This window comes from Chiloscyllium punctatum, chromosome 5, assembly GCF_047496795.1.
Source record: "Chiloscyllium punctatum isolate Juve2018m chromosome 5, sChiPun1.3, whole genome shotgun sequence".
Lineage (NCBI taxonomy): Eukaryota > Metazoa > Chordata > Chondrichthyes > Orectolobiformes > Hemiscylliidae > Chiloscyllium > Chiloscyllium punctatum.
Window position 1 is genome coordinate 3,237,704 of NC_092743.1, and position 16,658 is coordinate 3,254,361.

The window sequence follows — 16,658 nt, forward strand, 5'->3', positions numbered from 1 at the left end:
TTTATATCACACTACAGGTAATCCCCCAACATGATACACTCTCTCACACATGCACACATATACATTCTTTCTTACTCTCACACTCATGCAGACCCTCTCTCATACACATGCTCTCTCTCTAATACACACACACCCCACACTCTCACCTTCTCACAAACTTATATTCCTTCACATTCACACGCAAACACACACACTTTCACATTCACATGCACTCATATGCATGCACACATACTTTCTCTCACACACATGCATGTGCACATACATACAAGTCTATGGGGTGAATTTGTACTTGCAGATACATTCTATGTTGCTCAAAAAAAATGTACAATCTACAGGCAGTCAATCCATGTAATATTTTGTAAATTCCACTTTGGAAATAGAACCAGTTTGACTCAAGACTGGGATACAGACAGTCTCTAACCTCACATCTTTAATGCATTGTTTGAGCTGAGATAGAAAATAGAACATAGAGCATGTCACCTTTTTTTAATAAAGCCTTAAATTATCTCAAGAATGTGACTTAAAAGTAGTCCTGAGATTTACATATTAATGAACCAAAACCTGTAATCCATTCTAAATGACGAAAGACGTAACAGTCTAGGTTCATTCAATATATTATTTCAGTTACATGACACTGTAATCTTTTGCTGTAATCAATTCTGTGTCTTATGGTTCTGCTCCACAGCTACCTGATAAAAGGAACAACACTCTGAAAGCTAGTGCTTTCAAATAAACCTGTTGGACTATAACCTGGTGTTGTGTGATTTTTAACTTTGTCCACCCCATTCCACCACCGGCTCCTCCATATTACCAAATGTTGGTATCACTAGCCAGGCCAGAATTTATTGTCCATTAATTGTAAAGAGTACAATTAAGAGTCAACCATAATGGTGTGGGCCTGGAGTCACTTGTAGGCCAGATCAGCTAAGGATGAGAGATTTCCTATCTGAAATTATATTTGTGAACCAGGAGGGTGTTTATGACAATCTGGGTTGTTGCCGGTGCCACGTGACAGTGAGGCAAGGAATAGGGAGAGAGTGCAGTTGAACACGTGACTGCAAGGATGGTGTAGGAGGGAGGGCTTCAGGTATTTGGACAATTGGACTGCATTCTGGGGAAGGTGGGACCAGTACAAACAGGACCGGTTGCACCTAAACCAGAAGGGCACCAATATCCTGGGAGGTAGGTTTGCTAGAACTCTTCGGGGGGGGGGGGGGGGTTTAAAACTAATTTGGCAGGGGGATGGGATCCGGACTTGTAGTCCAGCAAGGAAGCTAGCTGTGTGTCAGGATGTCCAAGACTGTAGGGAGGCTGTGGAGAAGGTAGCACTGACAGGGAATACTTGTGGACACAGAGATGGGCTCAAGTGCGTATACTTCAACGCAAGGAGTATCAGAAATAAGGTGGGTGAACTTAAGGCGTGGATCGGTACCTGGGACTACGATGTTGTGGCCATCACGGAAACGTGGATAGATGAGGGACAGGAATGGCTGTTGGAGGTTGCTGGTTACAGATGTTTCAGTAAGATTAGGGAGGGTGGTAAAAAAGGAGGGGGGTGGCATTGCTAATTAGAAATGGTATAATGGCTGCAGAAAGGAAGTTTGAGGGGGATCTGCCTTTGGAGGTAGTATGGGCTGAAGTCAGAAACAGGAAAGGTGCAGTCACCTTGTTGGGTGTTTACTATAGACCCCCCAATAGCAGCGGAGATGTGGAGAAACAGATTGGGAAACAGATTTTGGAAAGGTGCAGAAGCCACAGGGTCGTAGTCATGGGCGACTTCAACTTCCCAAATATTGATTGGAAGCTCTTTAGATCAAGTAGATTGGATGGGGCGGTGTTTGTGCAGTGTGTCCAGGAAGCTTTTCTAACTCAGTATGTAGATTGTCCAACCAGAGGGGAGGCCATATTGGATTTGGTACTCGGTAATGAACTGGGACAAGTGATGGGCTTGTTAGTGGGTGAACATTTTGGTGATGGTGACCACAATTCTGTGACTTTCACCTTGGTTATGGAGAGAGATAGGTGCGCACAACAAGGTAGATTTTACAATTGGGGGAAGGGAAATTACGATGCTGTAAGACAGGATTTGAGGAGCATAAGTTGGGAGCATCGGCTGTCAGGGAAGGACGTGGTGGAAATTTGGAACTTTTTCAAGGAGCAGATACGACGTGTCCTTGATATGTATGTACCTATCAGGCAGGAAAGAAATGGTCGTGTGAGGGAGCCTTGGTTGACAAGGGAGGTTGAATGTCTAGTAAAGAGGAAGAAGGAGGCTTACATAAGGGTGAGGAAACAGGGTTCAGACAGAGCAGTGGAGGGATACAGGATAGCCAGAAGGGACCTGAAGAAAGGGATTAGGAGAGCTAAGAGAGGGCATGAAAAATCCTTGGCGGATAGGATCAAGGATAACCCCAAGGCATTTTATGCGTATGTGAGAAACCTGAGAATGACGAGAACGAGGGTAGGTCCGATCAAGGACAGTAGTGGGAGATTGTGTATTGAGTCGGAAGAAATAGGAGAGGTCTTGAACAAGTACTTCTCTTCAGTATTTACGAACGAGAGGGATCGTATTGTTGAAGAGGAAAGAGTGTGAAACGGACTGGTAAGCTAGAAGGGATACTTGTTAGGAAGGAAGATGTGTTGGACATTTTGAACAACTTGAGGATAGACAAGTCCCCCAGGCCTGACGGGATATATCCTAGGATTATGTGGGAAGCAAGAGAGGAAATTGCAGTACCGTTGACAATGATCTTCTCGTCTTCACTGTCAACGGGGGTGGTACCAGGGGACTGGAAAGCAGCAAATGTTGTGCCCCTGTTCAAAAAAGGGAATAGGGATAACCCCGGGAATTACAGGCCAGTTAGTCTTACTTCTGTGGTAGGCAAAGTAATGGAAAGGGTACTGAGGGATAGGATTTATGAGTATCTGGAAAGACACTGCTTGATTAGGGACAGCCAGCACAGATTTGTGAAGGGTAGGTCTTGCCTTACAAGTCTTATTGAATTCTTCGAGGACGTGACTAAGCATGTGGATGAGGGTAGAGCAGTGGATGTAGTGTACATGGATTTTAGTAAGGCATTTGATAAGGTTCTCTTTGATAAGGTAGGCTTATGCAGAAAGTCAGGAGGCATGGGATAGAGGGAAATTTGGCCAATTGGATAGAAAACTGGCTAACCGGTCGAAGGCAGAGAGTGGTGGTAGATGGTAAATATTCAGCCTGGAGCCCAGTTACAAGTGGAGTTCCGCAGGGATCAGTTCTGGGTCCTCTGCTGTTTGTAATTTTTATTAATGACTTAGATGAGGGAGTCGAAGGGTGGGTCAGTAAATCCGCAGATGATACGAAGATAGGTGGAGTTGTGGACAGTGAGGAGGGCATTTGTCGTTTGCAAAGGGACTTAGATATGATGCAGAGCTGGGCTGAGGAGTGGCAGATGGAGTTCAACCCTGCCAAGTGTGAGGTTGTCCATTTTGGAAGAGCAAATAAGAATGCGGAATACAGGGTTAATGGTAGGGTTCTTCGTCAGGTGGAGGAACAGAGGGATCTTGGGGTCTATGTACATAGATCTTTGAAAGTTGCCACTCAGGTGGATAGAGCTTGTAAGAAGGCCTATGGTGTATTATCGTTCATTAGCAGAGGGATTGAATTCAAGAGTCGTGAAGTGATGTTGCAGCTGTACAGGACTTTGGTTAGGCCACATTTGGAGTACTGTGTGCAGTTCTGGTCGCCTCACTTTAGGAAAGATGTGGAAGCTTTGGAGAGGGTGCAGAGAAGATTTACCAGGATGTTGCCTGGAATGGAGAATAGGTCGTACGACGATAGGTTGAGAGTTCTCGGCCTTTTCTCGTTGGAACGGCGAAGGATGAGGGGTGACTTGATAGAGGTTTATAAGATGATCAGAGGAATAGATAGAGTAGACAGTCAGAAACTTTTCCCCCGGGTACAACAGAGTGTTACAAGGGGGCATAAATTTAAGGTGAAGGGTGGAAGGTATAGGGGAGATGTCAGGGGTGGGGGCATGGAATGCGCTGCCCATGGGAGTGGTAGAGTCAGAATCATTGGTGACCTTTAAGCGGCATTTGGATAGGTACATGGATGGGTGCTTAATCTAGGATAGAAGTTCGGCACAACATCGTGGGCCGAAGGGCCTGTTCTGTGCTGTATTGTTCTATGTTCTATGTTCTATCTATGACAGTGGTTACACGGTCACCATTAGACTACCTTTTAATTCCATATTTTACTGATTTCAGGTTTTGCCATCTGCCAAGGTGGGATTCATAAACATATTTATAGAGGAAGCAGAATTAATGTTTTGAGTTCAATATGACTTTTCTTCAGAACAATACCGGACTTGTGACATTTTCACTGCTTCTCTTTCCAAAGATGCTACCAGACCAGAGTTTCTTCAGTATTTTCTGTTTTTACTACCAAAGAATTAGCCTGGTGCTTTGGATTATTAGTGCAGTGATGTTACCATCATGCCTCTGATTAGCCCCTAACCTGCACAAAGGTTGTGGAGAGCCTCCTTCTTGAACTGCTACAGTCTCTGCGTTGTCTGGAAACCCACAATGCCATGAAGAAGAGAGTTCCAGGATTCTGACCCAACAACCCTGAAGGAACTGCGATGTAATGAGAAGTCAGGATGGTGAGAGGGTTGGAGAGGAACTTTCAGGTGGTGGTGTTCTCATTTATCTGCTGCCTTTGTCCCTCCAGATGAAAGTGGTTGAGAGTTTGGAAGATGCTGACTGAGGATCTTTGATGAACTTCTGCAGTGTATCTTGTAGATAGTACACATTGCTGCTACTGAGCATCAGTGTGGAGGGAGTGGATGTTTGTGGATGTGGTGCCAATCAAGTGGTCTGCTTTCTTTAGGATGGTGTCAAACTTCTCCAAAGTTGAGAGAATTCCAGTGGAGAATACTCCATCATATTCCTGCTTTGGCCTTGGAGATTATGGACAGGCTTTGGGGGTAGTCAGGAAGTGAGTCACTTGCTGCAGTATTCCTAGCCTCTGACCTGTTCTTGCACAGCATTTGTATAGAGAGTTCAATTCAGTTTCTGCTCAGTGATAACTTCCAGGATGTTGATAGCGAGGATTCAGAGATTTTAATGCCATTGAAAGTCAAGGGGTGATGGTTAGATTCTCTCTTGGTAGAAACGATCATTGCCTGGCACTTGTATGATCTAAATGTTATTTGCCATTTGTCAGCCCAATCCTAGGTTCTGTCCCGGTCTTATTGCATCTGAACACGGACTGCTTCAGTATCCGAGTTGTAAATAGTGCTGAACATTGTGCAATTATCTCCACTTCCGACCTTATGATGGAGGGAAGGTCATTGATGAAGCAGCTGAAGATGGTTAGGCCGAGAACAGCACCGTGAGGAACTCCTGTTAATTAGAGATGGAAAACAAATGCTGGCCTTGCCAGTGATATGAACAACCATGAAAGACTGAAGGGACAAAAAAGGAGGTTCGTATGAAATTGCCATGTTTGACCATTCACATAATACAACCAACGCTCCTCCATCCCTCACTACCCAAGTCCCTCACTGTTCTCAGATCCTCCTCAGAGGGGTCACTGTATTCTTTACAGGATAGCATTCATTTCACAATTGTAATGCTAAGTATAAACTAATGCATCATGGTCAAAAGGATATTCTTGTGAAGAAATTATCTAGGTTCTTAATATGATGCCACGAATCTGTTTAAGACAAAAAAAACACAATTAGCTCAGTTGGCATTTAACTGACACTGTACATAATCTCCAAAACACCTGAGTCTGCCCCTGCTCCACCTCAGTTTCTGCTGATCCATGCTTTTGTTTTCTTTACAAGCCACAGTGGTGTACAAGCAATGTCACCGAACCAGTGATCCAGAACTGGAATATGGATTCAAATCCCACTTTGGCAGGTGGTAAGATGGCAACCAGGTAGCTACTGTGAACTGCTGTCAAAAGCCATCTGGTTCACTAATATCTATTAGGGAAAGAAATCTGGCAACCTTACCTGATTTGGCATGTCAATTAAATGAAAAAGGGAGCAGGCATTCTGAGTCATTACTTGGGGTCAGTAGGGAAAGAGGTTAGCATGCCAGACAACTTCAGGAAACAAATAATGAACCATTATTCCACTCAAAATAAATAGTATCTCAAGTGAAGTAATGACAGAGCAGTTTTATCACGTGGAACACAGATCCTGCAGTGAGTGGGAAGTCATAGACGTACCATGTCTTCTACACACAAACATCGCAGATAAAAAAGCTTGGGAATCAGATTCAGAACTCAGACTGCAGCTGGAGTCCTTGTAATACAACCACAAGGAAGAGAACTATGTGAATGCATGTTTAGGGTCACACAGTTTAGAGGCATGCCAGCATAAAGAGAATGAGTAACCATCAGTGTCAGAGAAATCTCCTACATCCCAGCATGCTGAAGGAGCCAGCTATACCATGGATCCATTGGCAATTACCTCTGAAAATTTTATAGATTGTCGAAAGGTTCCAGCTGAATGGAAAGTAGCCACACTAAATGTAATCACACTGATAACCTCTGTGAGGGACGGAATGGGAGAATGTAGAATATATAGATGGCACTGTTCGTATGTTTGTGGACAACACCAAATTTGGTGGGATAGTAGACAGTGAAGAAAGGTTTCTAAGAGTACAAAAGGATCTTGATCAATTGGGTCAATGGGCTGAAAAGTGGAGTTCAATCTGGATAAATGCAAGGTATTGCATTTTGATACAATGAACAAGGGTAGGACTTATACAATTAATGGTAGGGCCCTGGGTAGCGTTGCAGCACAGAGGAACCTAGGGGTTCATGTATATAATTCTTTGAAGTTTGCGTCACAACAGACAGGGTGGTTAAAAAGGTATTTGGCACTTGCCTTCATTATTCAGTCCTTTGACTTTAGGAGTTGGGAAGTCATGTTGAGGTTGTATAGGTCATTGGTGAGCCTCTTCTAGAACACTGTATCCAGTTCTGGTCGCCCAGTTTTAGGAAATATACTATTAAGCTGGAGAAAGTTCAGAAAAGACTTACCAGAATGTTGCCAGGTGTGGAAGGTTTGAGTTATAGGGAAAGGCTGGGACTTTTTTCACTGGAGTGTTGAGAGGGAATCTTATAGAAGTTCATAAAATAATGAGGGTATAGATAGAGTTAATGGTAGTTGTCTTTTCCCTCGGATGGAGGATTTCAAGATTAGGTTGCATATTTTTAAGGTGAGAGGAGAGAGATTTATAAAAGACGAGAGGCAAATTTTTTTTTTTACACAGAGGGTGGTTTATGTTGACAAACTTGCAAACATCTGGTGAGTGCAAGATGAAAAGCATCAACAAAACATGTATTTTCTCAGCAATACTTAAGCTTGGTACTCTCAAATGAATAATTATCGACCTTTTAGCTTGATATCAGCAGTGGCGATCCATATGGGTCTGTGTGATGGCCTCAATGACTGATCATATTTGTTAGTAAATTAGAGGAAGGGTTAGAAGTCAAGAGCCCAAATTCCGTAGCACAAAGGTCAGTAGCATTATAAGTAGTGCAGTTGGAAGCATAAAATACAGTGTTTTGATAAATTAAGTGAACAGGCCTAACCATAGAAAATGGATTTTAATGGAAGATATTGGAGATTGTCCACTTTGGACCCAAAACAAATAGAAAGAAGAGGACATTCTAAGTGGTGAAATACTGAGAAACAGTACAGGTCCAAAGAGATTGAGGGATTGACCTCATACACAGATCATTCAAATGGCATGGACATACAAAAAATAATCAAAAAGGCAAATTGAATGGTGGGCTAGAAAAGCAGGGGTAAAAAATTATATGTCAGCTATACAAGCCCTATTAACATTACCCTAGGTAACATGTGGTTCTGCACACCATGTTTATAAGGGTATATTGGTCTGGAATTGCTTGCAATGACTTTTAGTTTATTTTTTCATAGGATGTGGGTCTTGTTGGCTGGGCAAACATTTATGAATTACCTTTAATTGTCCTGGATAATGTATTTGCAAGCTACCTTATGAAACACCACAGTCATTGTAATGTAGGGAAATCCCAGTGGTTACAGGAAGGGAATTCCAGGACTTTGACCCAGTGTTAATGAAGCAACAGTGATATATTTTTAAGTCAGAATGGTGAGTGCCTTAAAGGGCAACTTGCAAGTGGTGGTGCTCTCATTTATCTGCTGCCCTTGTCGTTCTTGGTGGCTGAAATCTCAAGCTCAGAAGGTATTGAAAGAGGCTTGATGAGTTACTGGAGTGCATCTTGTAGTTGGTACACTGCCACTGTTCATCAGTGGTGGGAGGGATGAATGTTGAGGGTGGTGAATGGGGTGCTAATCAAACAGGCTGCAATGGCCTAGATGGTGTCAAGCTTCTTGAATGTTGTCGGTGCTGTAACCACTCAGGCAAGTAGAGAGTATTCTATCATACTCCTGACTTGTGCCTTGTCGATGTTGGCCAGGCTTTAGGGAGTTAGGTGGTAAGTTACTTGCTGCAGAATTCCTAGCCTCTGACCTCCTCTTGTACGCACAGCATTTATATGGCTAGCCCAATTCAATTTCAATGGTATCCCACCCATTATGTGGGAGGTTCAGTGATGGTTCAGTGATGGTAATGTTACTGAACATCATAGGGAGATGGCTAGACTCCATCTTGTTGCAGATGGTCATTGCCTGGCACTTGTAGGGTGCGAATATTAAGATAAGAGGTCAGATTATATAACATAGGATTGTATTCCATGGATTTTAGTAAGTACAATATATTTACAAAATATTGAAGCAGCAGATAGCATTGATAGAAATTTCTTCCTAAGAAATACTGACACACAAAGTTTGGAAATATTTTCTCAAAGAAAAATTCAGGTTAGACAGTTGTAAATGTTATATTTGAGATTGATGGTGTTTTGTTATTCAAAGGTATGGACCAAAGCAGTATGAAGTTTGGTTGCAGATTAGTTATGATCTGATTGAAAGGCAGAACAGGCTTGAAAGGCACCACCCTGCTCGAACATATACAGACAACACCCTGAAACAATAATAAGCAAAGATCAGCCAGAGGCACACTCATGGGTAATCAGACATTAAAATTTCAGAAATAAACCTGCCCGAAACTTTAAGTCAAATCAGGAAATAGTTATGTTGCTGAATACTGCTTACAAGAGACAATACCAGCCATAGCAACTAAATTAATGACACTCATGAACAGACAGAGGTGGTCAGGTAGAAATCAAACTCCGAATTGTGTTCCGTACCTTTCAAACCTTCTGGAACATGTACCAGCAAGTCTTCACCTGGTGGGGAATCCTCCTCATAATCATCTGCTCCCAGCCGCTGGTACTCCTGATAATTTTCAAACCTTGCCATTTTTTAATCATATTCCTCGAAACTGACCTGTGTGGGTAACTTAAAACAACAGGACCAGATTAGAACATGCTTTACATCCCTAATTAGTTGCTGCTACATTAGATTAGCCTGTTAAATTTCATGAAAATCATGGCAGAAACTGCTATAAGATGCTGCCATTCTCAAGTTGAAGGACAGCAGACAACATCTGTGCGCTCTGGTGCGGAACTAGTCCAGTAAACCCCACCTACCTATTTTGGATTCATGGGGTAAGATGTCCATGAGGTAGTATGAACTGGAGAGAAGGATTTCTTCTCTTCATTACTGCTTTGCCAATGCAGCATGTGAAAATGGATAACAGGAGCAGAAAAATCTAGGTTTTAAACAACTCTGATGCCAGTGTCATGACATGCCTGTGATTGTGTAGGGAAGAGAGGAGGTGGCTGGGTGGATCCTAAAACTGGTCCTTTAGAGAATCACTGAAGATGGGTGGAACTGGGTGTGAGAAATAGTTAAAAGTATAATCAAGATATTCCCATAAAGAGGAAAGATAGGGGTAACAAATCCACCACTCCCTGGATGATGACAGAGATGAGATTAAGAAGAAGAAAAAGTGTGCGCCTGACAGATATCAGGTGGATAATATATCTGAGACTCAGCTGAATATGGAAGGATCAGAGGGGCATTAAAAAAGTAAATAAAAAATTAGCATTTAGCTAAAAAGCAATCCAAATGTTTTCTATGAGCATACAAGTAGTAAAAGGGTGATGAGAGGAGGATCTGAGCTGGCTAGGGGCCAAAATGGAAACTTACACAGAGGTGGGGGCATAGCTTATTAGGTACTAAATTAACATTTTATTTCAATTAAATTTCTATCAGTCTTTAGGGAAGATGACACTGCCAGGTCATGATGAATGAAGAAATAATTTGACATTAGAAGGGTTTTAAATTGATAAGGAGCAAGCATTGGGTAGGCTGTTTCTATTTAAAATTGACAAGGTACCAGAGAACTGGATAAATCTTATCTCCCTAAATCCAAGGATACAGAAGGAAGCAAGGATGAAAATTGGAGAAGGTACTGGTCATAATTTTGAGTGCTCCTTAGAATCAGGACTGGAGAATTATAAATGTCACATCTTTGTTCAAAAGGAGTGCAAGCATAAACCCTGCAAATACAAATCAGTGGTGAGGAAACTTGTAGAAATAATAGGACAGGCTAAAATGAATAATCACATCAGACAAATACATTTAATTAATGAAAACCAACATTGATTTCTTGAGGAAAAATCGTATCTAACTAACTTGCTGGAGATTTCAGAAGAGATACCAAACAGAGAGGATTCAGCAGGGCAATGTTTCTAAAACAAATTCATGAATTATAGGTTATTGAGTCATAGAGTCGTAGAGATGTATAGCATGGAAACAGACCCTTTGGTCCAACTCTTCCATGTCAACCAAATATCCCAACCCAATCTAGTCCCACTTGCCAGCACCTGGCTCATATCCCTCCAAACCCTTCTTATTCATATACCCATCCAAATGCCTTTTAAATGTTACAATTGTACCAGCCTCCACCACGTCCTCTGGCTGCTCATTCCAAACACGTACTACCCTCTGCGTAAAAAGGTTGCCCCTTAAGTCTCTTTTATACCTTTCCCCTCATACCCTAAACTTATGTCCTCTAGTTCTGGACTCCCCGACCTCAGGAAAAAGACTTTGTCTATTTATCTTATCCATGCCCCTCATGATTTTATAAACCTCTATAAGGTCAGCCCTCAGCCTCCGATGCTCCAGGGAAAACAGCCCCAGCCTATTCAACCTCTCTCTATACCTCAAGTGGGTTAATAGTTCATAACTATTTACCTGTAGTTACAAACTTACTAATTTGTAACAAATAGTCAGGCAACATAGGTGACAACATTTGGAAGAGCAGATCTCAATTTCAGCCTGCTATCCCAAACTAGAGCCACATTTAACTAAAGTCAAAGAATGTGGTGCTGGAAAAGCACAGGTGGTGTGGCAGCATCCGAGGTGCAGGAGAGTCAGCGTTTTGGGTATAGCACTTCACAAGGAATGAGACTTGTAGGTCCAGGGGCTGAGAGATAAATGAAACAGGGGGGGGGTAGGTAGCTGAGAATGCGATAGGTAGTTTAGGTAGTTGAAGGTGGGGGTGAAAGTGATAGATCGGAGAGGATAGGTGGGAAGGAAGATGGAGAGGTACAACTGTTCAAAAGGACAGTGCTGAGTTGAAAGATTGGGACTCAAATGAGCTGGGAGGGGAAATGGGGAACCTGGTGAAATTCACATTGATCCCATGTGGTTGGAGGGCCCCAAGGCAGAAGATGAAGCGTTCTTCCTCCAGGCATCGGGTGGTTAGGATTTGGTGACGGAGGAGGCCCAGGACCTGCATGTGGGAGGGGGAGTTAAAGTATTCAGCCACAGGGCATTGGGGTTGGTTAGTGCGGGTGTCTCAGAGATGTTCTCTGAAAAGATATGCAAGTTGGCATCATGTCTCCCCAATACAGGAGACCACATCAGGTGCAACAGATGCAGTAGATGACATATGAGAAAGGATCCTTTGGGGTCTTGGTTGGAGGTGAGTGGGGAGGTGCGGGCGCAGGTTTTGCACTTCTTGCGATGGCAGGGAAGGTGCCAGGAGGAGAGAGTGGGTTGGTGGGGGTTGTGGACCTGATAAGGGATTCGCGGAGAGAATGGTACTCTGAAACGCAGATAGGAATGGGGTGGGAAATATATCTCTGGTGGTGGGGTCTGTTTGTAGGTGGCGGAAATGGCAGAGGATGATGTGGTGTCTCCAGAGGTTGGTGGGGTGGAAGGTGAGGACCAGGGAGTCCTTGTTGCGACTGGAGGGGTCCTACCTGTCCAACTTCCTTCCCACCTATCCGCTCCACCCTCCTCTCCAACCTAACACTTTCACCCCACCTTCACGTACCTATCACATTTTCAGCTACCTTACCCCCAGCCCCAGCGCCACCCTCCTCCCATTTATCTCTCAGCCCTCTAGGCCCACAAGCCTCATTGCTGATGAAGGGCTTATGCCCAAAACGACAATTCTCCTGCTCCTCAGATGCTGCCTGACTGGCTGTGCTGTTCTAGCACCACAGCAAGGTGGCTCAGTGGTTAGCACTGCTGCCGCACAGCACCAGGGACCCGGGGTAGACTACCACCTCGGACGACAGTCTGTGCTGAGTTTGCACATTCTCCCCACATCTGCGTGGGTTTCTTCCGGGTGCTCTGGTTTCTTCCCACAATTCAAAGATATGCAGATCAGGTGAATTGGCCATGCTAAATTGCCTGTAGTGCTGGGTGCATTAGTTAGGGATAAATATAGGGTAGGGGAATGAGTCTAGGTGGGTTACTCTTCAGAAGGTCGGTGTGGACTTGTTGGGCCGAAGGGCCTGTTTCCATACTGTAGGGAATCTAATCTAATCTTCGACTCAGATCTCCAGTATCTGTAGTCCTCACTTTCTCCACACTTAACTAAATTTGTACTTAACTCCTGTTGCAATAAACCTTTGTAATTCATTGCTACATCTGCACTAATGTTTACTGGTTAATATTAAAGGCCATGCAAATACCTCTGCAGAGTAGCAGTCTCTTTATTTTAAATAATAATCTCTTCTTTAATCTTTGTGCCAAAGTGAACAGCTTCACATTTTCTCACATTATACCTCAACTGTAAAATTTCTACCCACTCACATAACCTTGGGAGATACTTTGTCAGTCCTTCCCATTTGGAGAACTGAAAATTTTCCCAAACACTTGGTGAGGAGTGAAGGAACCGTCAAGAGCGAAAGGAGGAGGTTGGTGATTTTGGCCGAGAAATTCATTGCTTTAACATTTTAAATCATGACCTGACACCCCACTCTTTAGGAAGCACAGGTTTATGTTCACTTCAAACCACTTTCCAAGTTTCTTTGTGTCAACAGCAAACTTAAATTTCATCCATTCATCCAACTCACAGATTGTGAATAGTAGAGATTCTTGCATTCACTCAACCAACCATGCCACACTCCACTAATTATAGCTTGCCAGCACAAAGGTGACCAATCTATGCCTTTCACATCTGTCTTCCCTCCACCTCAACTTAAAACACTTCATAAACGATCACACCACATTCACAAATTTTGCTCATCTGCATCAGTATCATTTTCTGGACCTTGAATATAAAGATTGTTTTACAGACCGTATCAAGGAGCTTTGTAATATTTATGACATTGAAAGTGGTACACAAAGGTTGTTGCTGAAGCAGCCAGGACTCAGTGAGTAGTGTGCTGTGTTGAAGTCAGGAAGTCATAGGATCAAATCCGACTACATAGACTTGAGTTCATTATTTAGGCCAATTATTTGAGTGCAGCGCTGAGGGAGCACCGCATTGCCGGAAGGTCAGCTCTGAGGGAATGCCGCACTGCCAGAGGGGATGTGCTGCTTTTGGAGGATGTATTGTAGTTTTGGGTTCCACACTGTGGGAAGCATATTGATGTATTCAAGGTACGAAGGCAGAAATTTACCAAGGTACTATCCGGCATGAGGGAATACATTTGCAAAGAAAGCCATGAAAAATTGGAGCTGAAAACAGGAGATGAAGGGCAGATTCAGTGGAGATGCTAAAAATCATGAAGAATGGGTCAGAGCAGATAGAAACAAACTATTTCAGTACTGTAGGGTGACACAGGGATGATTAAATGTCAGAGATTTAAGAGCGAGAGCAGATCAAAATCTTACCTACAGGTTTCAGAGGCTTTGGAATTCACTGCCCAAGCATTTGTCTGATGCAGGGACCACGGCTAAATTGAAAAACTGGAAAGATAAGTGGGTGAGAGAGAAGAGGGTAAAGAGATATGGGAGCATGGTGGGATTGGGACACTGCTCAGAGAGAGAGGAAGCACAAACATGATTTGGAAAACTGAAACGTTGGCATTTTGATTATTTGGAGGAGGTTGTGTGTTGAATTAGTGCTTAAAGCAGGAAAGGGTCCACCTCTGAGGAGTTTATAAAACCTAATAAAGACAGTGACGATCAGACAGAAAGAGCTCATTCACGGCTTGGTTTGGTTGCTCCAAGGTACCTACGCACCTTTGTATGAAATTACAAGTCCAACTCATTCAGGTAGCTCACAGGATTCTTATGAACAAGATTTGCTACTCTGTGCCCACCTACCCTCAATACTCTGACTTTTACCTGATAACAAGGGAATTAGTAATGTCGGAGTAAAAAACATCATACTAACTGAAAAGATATTTTGGTTTAGTGTTTGTGGAGAGGATACAAGTGAATAAAAGCGATGGTACTGGGGGTAACACGCTAGCATGGATAGAAGTTTGGCTGGCTAACAAAAAGCAGAGATTAGGAACAAATGGGTCTTTTCAGGCTGGCAGGATGCCACAGGGGTTGGTGCTGCAGCCTCAATTCTTTATAATTCATAAAAATAATTTGGACAAAGGGCCTGAAGTAAAGGTAGTAAATTTGCTGGTGACACAAAGATTGATAAGAAAATGAGGAGAACATAAGAAGACTACAATAGGATATGGATAGATTAAGTGATTGGGCAAAGATCTGGCAAATGGAGTATAATGTGGGAAAGTCATTTTGGCAGAAAGAATTTAAAAAAAGCATATTATCTAAATGGTGAGAGATTGCAGGACTCTGATGCAGAGAGATCTGGGTGTCCTAGTGCATGACTCACAGAAGGTTAATATGCAGGTACAACAAATAACCAGGAAAGCTCATAGAATGTTATGTTTTACTGCTAGGAGAATTGAATGTAAAAGTAGGTTAAGCTTCAGTTATACAGGGCATTGGTGAGACTGCATCTGGAATAACGTGTGCAGTATTGGTCACATTAGATTAGATTAGATTCCCTACAGTGTGGAAACAGACCCTTTGGCCCAACAAGTCCACACCGACCCGCCAAAGAGTAACCCACCCAGACCCATTTCCCTCTGACTAACGCACCTAACAATATGGGCAATTTAGCATGGCCAATTTACCTGACCTGTACATCCTTGGACTGTGGGAGGAGACCGGAGCACCTGCAAGAAACCCACACAGACATGGGGAGAATGTGTAAACTCCACACAGACAGTCACCGAGGCTGGAATCAAACCTGGGGCCCTGGTGCTGTGAGGCAGCAGTGCTAACCACTAAGCCACCATTCCAATAATGCATTGGAAGCAGTTCAGAGAAGGTTTACTCGACTCATATCTGGAATGGGCAGAATATCTTATGGAAAAAAAAGGTTACACAGGCTAAGTCAGAAGTGACTTAACGGAAACTTAAAAGATCTGGAGGGGACTTGACTGGTGGACATTGAAAGGATGTTTCCTCATGGAATCTAAAAACTGGGGATCATAGTTTAAAACTAAGTGGCACGCATTTAAAACAGAGATGAGGACATTTTTTCTTGAAGAGGGTTCAGAGTCTTTGCAAATTCCTTTCCTCAAAAAGTAGTGGATAGAGAATCTTTAAATATTTTTAAAACAGGGGTAAGTAGATTCTTGATAACCAAGGAGATGAAAGAATATTGGGAAATGCAGGAATTTTCAGTTGAAGTTAAAATCAAATAAGCCATGATATATTGAATGACAGCATAGGCCTAAAGGGCTGAGTAGCCTACTCTTACTTCCTTGCTCGTATATTCATTTACAGTGAATGACCAGCATTCTAGAGTTTGCTTTATGGAATGTTTATTAAACTACAATCGTGCAATCTTGGAAACATGAAATAATGCAGATTAATAAGATAGAAACTCATTAAAAAAACCAAAAGTCTATGGTCTATTCGTACAGTTATAAAGAATAAAGACAGAATTGGGATAAGAAGGGATGAAATTTTCAGGATGGCAAACTGCAACTAGTGGAGTGCCATAGGGATCAATGATGGGGCCACAAATATTTACACTATGTATGTTAACGATTTGGATAAGGAAAGTGAATGTACTGCAGCCACATTTGTAGATGACACAAACGTAGGTGGGGAAGGCAAGTGATGATGATGACACAAAGTGTCAGCGGAGGGATACAGACAAGTTAAGCAAATAGGAAAACTTGGCAGATGGAATACAACGTGAGAAAATGCTAGGTCATGCACTTTGGTCAGAGAATCGAGGAGTTGAATAATATTTAAATGGAGAAAGACTGCAGAAATCTACTGAAGGATATAGGAGTCATCATACATGAAATTGGCATCCAAGTTCAGTGCGTAATAAGGAAAGCAAATGGAATGTTAGGCTTCATTTCAAAGGGAATGGAGTATAAAAGCAGGAAGGTGTTGCTAAAACTACAAGGAACGAGTCAG

The 16,658-nt window shown here is 42.7% G+C and overlaps 1 protein-coding gene across 3 annotated transcripts in view; it reads right to left on the reverse strand.

The window, feature by feature from the left end:
• atg9b (autophagy related 9B) overlaps positions 1-16,658 on the reverse strand; it is a 67,341-nt gene that overhangs the window by 47,130 nt on the left and 3,553 nt on the right. For all 3 annotated transcript variants that reach the window (XM_072569635.1, XM_072569637.1, XM_072569634.1), the window contains exons 2-3: positions 9,254-9,404; positions 5,653-5,698 (exon numbers count right to left, since the gene is read on the reverse strand). In XM_072569635.1, the coding sequence (XP_072425736.1) occupies positions 5,653-5,698; positions 9,254-9,365 (158 nt within the window). In that variant the 5' untranslated portion in view covers positions 9,366-9,404. The remainder of the gene's footprint in view (positions 1-5,652; positions 5,699-9,253; positions 9,405-16,658) is intronic.